General features: G+C 44.6%; 1 protein-coding gene across 1 annotated transcript; it reads right to left on the bottom strand.

Annotated features, from left to right (window-relative positions):
• Nucleotides 1–3021: 3021 nt before the first annotated feature.
• Nucleotides 3022–7398, bottom strand: TRIM65 (tripartite motif containing 65). Its single transcript, XM_015819050.1, has 2 exons — nucleotides 7344–7398; nucleotides 3022–4398 (listed from the first exon to the last, which is right to left on the bottom strand). The coding sequence occupies exons 1-2, from the start codon at nucleotides 7396–7398 to the stop codon at nucleotides 3854–3856; spliced, it is 600 nt and encodes a 199-aa protein (XP_015674536.1). The 3' UTR covers nucleotides 3022–3853.
• Between the last annotated feature and the right edge of the window lie 1472 nt (nucleotides 7399–8870).

Below are 8870 nucleotides of genomic sequence, written 5' to 3'. Positions count from 1 at the left end.
GTTTGGTGTTATTCAGTGGGCTAGAATTTCTACCAACATTAGGAGTCATGAATTGCTGACAGATTCCTCCTCTCCCCCCTTCCCCCCCCCGTTTTTCCTGCAGTTAAATTTCTGTTTTAACTTTTTTTTTTTAAACACGAAACCTGGCTATTTTTGGACTATATTTATACAACTGACATGTTCAGCCATCCAATTGCTGCGCAAGTTAGGTGTTCTTAATTTCTTCAAAGGGTCCATGAATTGATTTTATTCCCTAGGAAAGATGCACAGGTGAAAGCTTGAAAAGGCAGTTTCTGGTCATCTGGCCAGCGTCACCTAGTGCTAGTTTCTCAAAACACAGCTGAAATACATTATTCCTTCCCTTCTCTGTTTTTAATCAATCTGTGACCGCTATTATAAACTGAGGGCAGGAATAAATATTTGGAGCCACTCCTCAGTAGTTAAGGCTTTTACAAGCTGGTAACATTGGATTTTGCATAATTGGATGGGTTTGTAATAGTGGATATTTAAAGCCACACTGCCAACGAATTAGCATAGGTCATCAAGAGCTCTGCAGCAACATGGCTGTTGGTGGAAGATCCTTCAATTCCAATGGTGCTGTTCCTTTTCCATGCTAATGAATGGAAAGATGGCTTCATTATTATGGTATCTGAGAGGTAGCAAGTAGCAGGAGGCATGACTTAAAGACTACAAGGTAGGGCAGTGGTGGCGAACCTATGGCAAGCGTGCCAGAGGTGGCACTCAGAGCCATCTCTGTGGGCACGCGCACCGTGCCCCGGAGATGGCAACTGTCCTCTTCAACCAACCGCCCGCTAACTCGCCGAGGTCCCACATGGCCAGATGCATCCCAGCACCCATGCGCTCGCTGGTCTCTGTGTGCGGGGGCCAATGGTGTCAGGCAGCAGCCGCCCCGGCCCCTGCCTCACCTTACCCTGCGACAATGGAACCCCCGCCCTGCCTCGCCTCACCTCACCTCACCCCACAGGATGAGCCTCCTGCCCACCGCCCCACCCACCAAAGACCCCCTGGATCTCCCCAACCTTGCCCTGCCCCCACAGGCATCCCTCCCCAGGAGCAACATCAAGCTGGCCACGCCCACCCATCTGCCATGACCACTGTAGCCATGCCCACCCAGCAGGCCACGCCCACCCAGCACCCCAGATACATAAGTGGTTTTCGGTTGCAGTTTGGGCACTCGGTCTCTAAAAGGTTCGCCATCACTGAGGTAGGGGAACAATATATAGCATGATTTTTTGAATTCTTCCTAACTCTTTACTAATGGCCTTGAATTGCATGGAGAGGTGCTTAGAATGGAGGAATTGACAGCAAGCTGAGCAACTGCCTCCTGCCTTTCCCATACAGATTGACTGAAAGAATTATTTTTCCTGAATCTTTTCCCCAAAATCTCTAGCCAGATCTGACTCAGTTTCAACTTTGATCTTTCTTTTTCCCGTNTCTCTGTCTAATTTCAACTTGCTGTTTGGTGTTATTCAGTGGGCTAGAATTTCTACCAACATTAGGAGTCATGAATTGCTGACAGATTCCTCCTCTCCCCCCTTCCCCCCCCCCCGTTTTTCCTGCAGTTAAATTTCTGTTTTAACTTTTTTTTTTAAACACAAAACCTGGCTATTTTTGGACTATATTTATACAACTGACATGTTCAGCCATCCAATTGCTGCGCAAGTTAGGTGTTCTTAATTTCTTCAAAGCGTCCATGAATTGATTTTATTCCCTAGGAATGATGCACAGGTGAAAGCTTGAAAAGGCAGTTTCTGGTCATCTGGCCAGCGTCACCTAGTGCTAGTTTCTCAAAACACAGCTGAAATACATTATTCCTTCCCTTCTCTGTTTTTAATCAATCTGTGACCGCTATTATAAACTGAGGGCAGGAATAAATATTTGGAGCCGCTCCTCAGTAGTTAAGGCTTTTACAAGCTGGTAACATTGGATTTTGCATAATTGGATGGGTTTGTAATAATGGAGATACCTGTTGATATTTAAAGCCACACTGCCAACGAATTAGCATATGTCATCAAGAGCTCTGTGGCAACATGGCTGTTGGTGGAAGATCCTTCAGTTCCAATGGTGCTGTTCCTTTTCCATGCTAATGAATGGAAAGATGGCTTCATTATTACGGTATTTGAGAGGTAGCAAGTAGCAGGAGGCATGACTTAAAGACTACTAGGTAGGGCAGTGGTGGCGAACCTATGGCACGCGTGCCAGAGGTGGCACTCAGAGCCCTCTCTGTGGGCACGCGCACCATGCCCCGGAGATGGCAACTGTCCTCTTCAACCAGCCGCCCGCTAACTCGCCGAGGTCCCACATGGCCAGATGCATCCCAGCACCCATGCGCTCACTGGCCTCTGTGTGCAGGGGCCAATGGTGTCAGGCAGCAGCCGCCCCGGCCCCTGCCTCACCTTACCCTGCGACAATGGAACCCCCGCCCTGCCTCGCCTTGCCTCACCTCACCCCGCAGGATGAGCCTCCTGCCCACCGCCCCACCCACCAAAGACCCCCTGGATCTCCCCAACCTTGCCCTGCCCCCACAGGCATCCCTCCCCAGGAGCAACATCAAGCTGGCCACGCCCACCCATCTGCCATGACCACTGTAGCCATGCCCACCCAGCAGGCCACGCCCACCCAGCACCCCAGATACATAAGTGGTTTTCGGTTGCAGTTTGGGCACTCGGTCTCTAAAAGGTTCGCCATCACTGAGGTAGGGGAACAATGCATAGCGTGATTTTTGGAATTCTTCCTAACTCTTTACTAATGGCCTTGAATTGCATGGAGAGGTGCTTAGAATGGAGGAATTGACAGCAAGCTGAGCAACTGCCTCCTGCCTTTCCCATACAGATTGACTGAAAGAATTATTTTTCCTGAATCTTTTCCCCAAAATCTCTAGCCAGATCTGACTCAGTTTCAACTTTGATCTTTCTTTTTCCCGTTTCTTTTCAGCCCTCATCTCCATCCCCCAGACACATACCAAATATGGTCCTATTCTGTTCAATTTTGTAAGATATATCTTGGTAATGGACAGTTCTGAGGATCATTACATAACATCATTCCAACTTTCCTTTTGTATGCACAGAATAAAAATGATAATAAACATGACAAGAACCTGCAATGCTAGTTATACATATGTCATAATTTTCTCCATAGAAAAATAAGCTTTCTTTCCCTGCAAATTTTCACAAACTTAGGAAAATGGAATAAAACCTGCTTTAGATCTAGATTTCCTTTTAAGCTGCTTTTTTTTTTAAAAAAAACAAAACATTAATGCTTGCATTTTTATAATTCTGTTTTCCATTCAAAGATCTTGTTGATCTTTTTAAAGACTGTAGTCTGTTCTAATAGGGAAAAGGTTACAATAAATTTTAAAAATTGCTTTCCGGAATATGAATTCTTAAGAACTTCTTATTATCCAGTCACCCATATGAGAAACTATATATGTACTTAACTGTTTCACAAAATACCTTCATAATGAAGTGACTGCAGAATGCTTGTGAATAATGATCTGTCCAGGGCAAACACTACTGTGCATTTTCTTTCTGTCCAACTTGATTCTTTATTGGCTATGACAATTTCCCACTTAAAAGTTAATTATGTTTACACTATTTCTTTATTGCTATTCATTTCTTAATTTTGTAGCTTGTCAGAAAGCTTTATGCAGCCCCAAAAACTCACGTATTAGATTCTGTGCTGTATAAGCATCTAACTACATCTGTACCTATTGTCTCTTGTACAGCCAAACAGCTTAATTTTTTGTCAATGTTCCAGAGTTATTTGCTTACTCAGAGTTTTTCCATAGGGGCAGTCTTTGCCTATACTTGTAAATCAGGTGACTTCTCAACAGTTAAATCTGGCTGGGCGGCCTTTGGCAAAGAGTCACGGCTGTACCTTCACAAAGCCAGAAAATTGGAACTAGAGGCTCTGTAAAGGTGGCGTGAAAAACATGAAGGCATTTCATATTATTGTCTATGCTGTAAAAGGATATCGTTCCTTGATCACAGTCCAATAGAACTCCAATGAATTTGCACAGAGGTTCTTTTATCTTTGTAGACTTGTCATTGTACCAAGCCACGTAGCTGTCTTCTTGGATATGCAGGCCCCAGGAGAATTTATCCAACCCAATGGTGAACTTCTGATGAGCCTGTTTCAATCTGGTGAATGTTTGGCAAACTACGCCAACAATGACGGAGTGGTCAGATAACTCTACTTCCCAGTAGTGACAGCCTTGGCTGAAGTTCTGAGTACACATGACTTGCCATGGCTCAAACCTTTGAGGGTCATTTGGCTTTGGCTTTTGAAAACCTTGGGGATGAGTTACCTTCTGGTTATTATCAGATATCTGCAAGTATTTGTTAGCTGTGACTGGATCAAATGTCAAATTCTGCTGATCTGCGGGAGTGACAATAATAACATATTAGGAAAAAAGCAAAACTCAAGAATCTTTAAGCACCAATTTACCTCCTCTCTGGAATATTTTCTATTCTGCACATTCATTGAAGGAAAGCACATATTACACATCAAAACATGTTATACAGAAGGATGATATTATTAAAGTATTGGTTAATTTTAAAAATTAGGAGTTGTGTTGTTGAACAGATCCTTCATTGTTATTCTGCATTTTCTAAACTCTAGATCAGTGATGGCGAACCTTTTAGAGACCGAGGGCCCAAAACCCGCCCCCGCCCCCCCTGCAGGGCCACTCATCACCTCCATGGCCCGCCGCAGATCGCCCAGGTGGCCCAGTAGTGCCATGGCGGCCACACCATCCGCGCCCTGCAGCATCATCTGCATGCGATGGGGTGCGAGGGCGGAGTCTTGTCCCCGCTGCCAGGTCCTTGGCTGTGCTGCGACATGTGGGCCGCGCTTGGGGGTGACTTCTCGGGGGGGCTGCTGGTGAGGAGGGGGCCATGGGGGGAGGCGGGGCTTGGGCAAGGCGTGCATGCCCATAGAGAGAGCTCTGAGTGCCACCTCTGGCACGTGTGCCATAGGTTTGCCACCACTGCTCTAGATGATGTAATGTAATTTTGCTTCATGTTTATTAGTGTCACAAGTTACCATTGTTTTTAGATGTGGAATCTTTTAATATGGATTCTAGGAAAAATTAACTTTTTAGGGTTGGAAGATACTAAACCATTACATGCTGTAATAAGTAGGAAAGTAAGAATAATAATAGTTTTACGTCTTCTACTCAATCTTGACTCCTGGATGAGTCCCTCCTGGATACGTTCCTCTCAATCTTGACTCCTGGATAAGTTTCCTTGGCAACCTTTTCAGAAGTAGTTTACCCCTGCTTTTCCCTAGGGCTAAGAGAAAGGGGCTGGTCCAAGATCACCCAGTTGATTTTGTGCCTAAGGCAGGAGTAGAACTCAAAGAGTCTCTTGGTTCCCAGGATATGGTTGATGAAAACTGAAAACTAGCTTCAAGGCCAAGGATTATTCCTAGCTGAAGAGCTCACAATAGTCTTTTTGAAATCTATGCCATGATAAAGGGTGTCTGTTCTTGCTGGCAATTCAGGATTCTTTTGCTTAGCATTCTGCCTAAATATGATTGATGAGATAATTATTTCCCCTAGAGATACAAACCAGAAGCCCAACCCTAGGAAATAGACAGACATATACCCATCACAGATTATCCTGTATTTATTGTTGTTAGTTACTGAAAACAAACACCTCTATGAGAAACAGCTATGGCTTTCCATTTTGATTAGTTTTCATTTTGCCAAAGAAGAGGAACGACTGCCTCTATATTTATGGAAAAGTAGATTCAACTTATAAAATTAGAGATTTAATTAACTGGTTCCTTGTGTGTTAATCTGCATACAGGGTCTCTTTAAAAGCAGGAACTTTAAAAATTAGAATGAGAAAATAAAACAGGAGATGGGTCTCTGATAATTAAACAAAAAAATATAAACATAGTTCAGCCTACACTGATGTCACAATTGTCTCTATCAACTATGAGATATAGACTGAGGGGCATGTACTGGAAATGGAGCCTTATCAACCAGGTGGACTAGAAACAACCAAGAATGGTGAGTGTGCAATCAACGTTCAGTAAAATAACTTTGGCTGGATGTACCACAGACAACATTATTGTAGGGCAAGATATTTACTGGGTTATGTAATGTACACACACCTCTGCAGTCATGGAGGTACAACCACATTTTTTTTTACTTAATGATACAGGCTTTGATTTTTTTAAAAGATGGGAATAAATTACATAAACTGTAAGGAAATCTGGAAAGCATGATGCAGCATTGCCCCTTCAAAGCCACTGTATTCCTACCTACATACCAAGATCTTCCCATTCAGTTACAAAGGATAAAACGTGACTTGTTTTCATCTTTGCAACAAACATCAAGCTCAGAAACAGCTATGTGTTGAACCTCGTTCCTCCCTGATTTCTTTCTTGGAGCAGTCCTTTGCTACCTCCAGGAACAGTTGCACTCCAAGGCAGAAAAAGCCATCCAACCTCACATTGGACTTGAGGGGCTGAACTGTTAAGTTCCAAAGAATCATTTTTTTTCTCTTTGTGTGACCCAAAGGTGTAGGGGATTATTATTCATAATTGACAATCTCTTCTGGTACAGAGGGCCACTGATAGTGTAAATAGCCCAAATGGAGGACAAGACTAGGGCCATCCATTGAACGCTCCTCCCCCTGCAACAGCAGTAACTGGCCTAGGATTTTCCTTAGTAGGCCCAAATGCTCCAATCTTGATTTGAGACAGTATGCTTTGCCCTCTGCCTTTCCAGGGATGAGCGCCTATTGGTTCAAAGAGTAGTGCACAAGGCTGTGTCCTATATCAACTAAGCTTGTCACAGGAAGGTGAGGGAATGGGTCTGCTCCTGTTTGAGGCAATGGCCAAGGTCTGCCAAGGCTTGGCATTAGACACTTGATAATAAGTCTTCTACTCATCAACCAATGTCCTGAATGAGGTGTTCTACAGGACAAGGGACATGATGACAAACTGTCACTCACTCTTGAACACTGACCTGGTGAAATAACCCATCTTCTTTAAGTCATCCCCTCCCCCCCCCCAATATTGGACTTCTCTGACCTGCTACATGAGGGAGGTGAAGGATTAGTCCAGGGGTAGGCAACCTTGGCTCTTTTATGACTTGTGGACTTCAACCCGCAGAATTCCTGAGCCAGCCTACCCCTGGGTTAGTCCCTTGCCTCATTCTAGCACTGGCATTTACTTGCTTACTGCCTAAATGCATTCAACAATGAGGAGAGTTATTCCTGAGATGTCATTTCAACCAAGTCACACTCTGAGCCAGTCAAATGAAGCAAGTCCCTGGATTCAGGCCTGGATGAATTCCACATGTGGCTCACCTGGCTCATTTCTGATCAGCAACTGAATGGGACGACACCAGAAGAGAATCCGCATGTCTTTTTCAGTCTCTGGGTAACATCACTGAGAGGTGGATTTTCCATGAGAGTTTATTTATTTCCTACATCTCTCCCACGTCTATGGAGATTCTCAGACATCTAGGGTCATAGTTGTCCCAAAGGTGCTTTTCAAAAGGCAACTGGACTTTCTTGATTTTTTTCCCCTTGAAAACGTTTCACTTTTCACCCAAAAAGTTTCTTCAGTTCTGACTATTCACTATTCAATCAGAAACGAAGAAGCTTCTTGGAGGAGAAGTGAAACATTTTCAAGGAAAAAAACCAAGTTTGCCTTTAGAAAAGCACCTTTGGGACATTTCTCTCATAGTTCCTTATCTTCCCTTAAACCCATTGCCATAGCCAACAAACTTTCATGTGTGGCCAGCGGTATTGTATTTATTTCTATATTTCTAAAATTTGTTAAGATAAATACATTTTTAAAATGCTCTTATGCAAAGATAGTGCAATCTATGGTTCATTTTGTTACAAAGGTGTGCTTGAACTTGCTTGTTTCAACCTGTTTGCTAGAGATCATCTGTAATTCTGTAGGTTTAAAATGAAGAGTTGTTTTACTGATCATGGTGTGTGCATGACTCATAAGCAATTTTTTGTTCTAATGCACTACTTGATACAGTATTATAAATGTAACCCTAACTCTAATGTACATTCAATATGCATTTCTGATTTAAATACCTACGGTAAGGCAGGGGGCATTTTTTTGCATTTCCTAGGATGGAGTCCCTCTTCTGGGCAGTGGATCTATTTCTGTTCTGTTATGTTCTCTCAGGATCTCCTCCTATACCACAGAAAGTAATTGACTGAATGGTTTGTTGTTTGCTGTGAGAGGTTAACACAGACAGCCTAAAGCTTTACTTAGAACAGTGGTGGCGAACCTATGGCACGGGTGCCAGAGGCGGCACTCGGAGCCCTCTCTGTGGGCACATGTGCCGTTGCCCCAGCCTTGCCTCCTCCCACGACCTCCTCCTCTCCAGCAGCCCCCCTCTGAAGGAGAGTCGCCCTCGAGCGTGGCCCACACGGAGCAGCGCAGCCAAGGACATGGCAGCCAGGCAGCGTAGACAAGACTCTGCCCTCACACCCCATCATGCAGTTGATGCTGCAGGGCGCGGGCAGAGGGTGTGGCCGCCATAGCGCTGCTGGCCTGCCTGAGCGATCTGTAGCAGGCCCTGGAAGCGGTGAGTGGTCCTGTGGGCAGGCGGGGCGGGGGATGGGGGGCAGAGCAGGGGCGGGGCAGGGGGTGGAGTGGGGGTGGGGCCAGTTTTTGGGTACTCAGTCTCTAAAAGGTTCGCCATTACTGACTTAGAACATCTCTACTTCCAAGGCAAATTTCAGGAACACTAGGGCCAAAGGCTACAAGATCTGGATTGCAAAACCCTGCATTACAATTAGATGGCAGCAACATTTTAGAGTTTATTGTGTTTTCTACTGCCATCTAGTCCTGACTGTTACAGACAG

Source organism: Protobothrops mucrosquamatus, unplaced genomic scaffold, assembly GCF_001527695.2.
Source record: "Protobothrops mucrosquamatus isolate PMUCROS unplaced genomic scaffold, P.Mucros_1.0 scaffold_146, whole genome shotgun sequence".
In the NCBI taxonomy this organism is placed as follows: domain Eukaryota; kingdom Metazoa; phylum Chordata; class Lepidosauria; order Squamata; family Viperidae; genus Protobothrops; species Protobothrops mucrosquamatus.
Note: the sequence above shows the minus strand (reverse complement) of the source record. Positions and strands in the feature narration are given on the sequence as shown.

Bases quoted from the DNA above. Each gene is read 5' to 3' on its own strand.
- TRIM65 (XM_015819050.1), bottom strand. From the start codon at position 7,398: ATGCGGATTCTCTTCTGGTGTCGTCCCATTCAGTTGCTGATCAGAAAT. The intron at 4,399-7,343 runs GTGAGCCACATG...TCACTCCCGCAG, and splicing joins GCTGATCAGAAATGAGCCAG to ATCAGCAGAATTTGACATTT.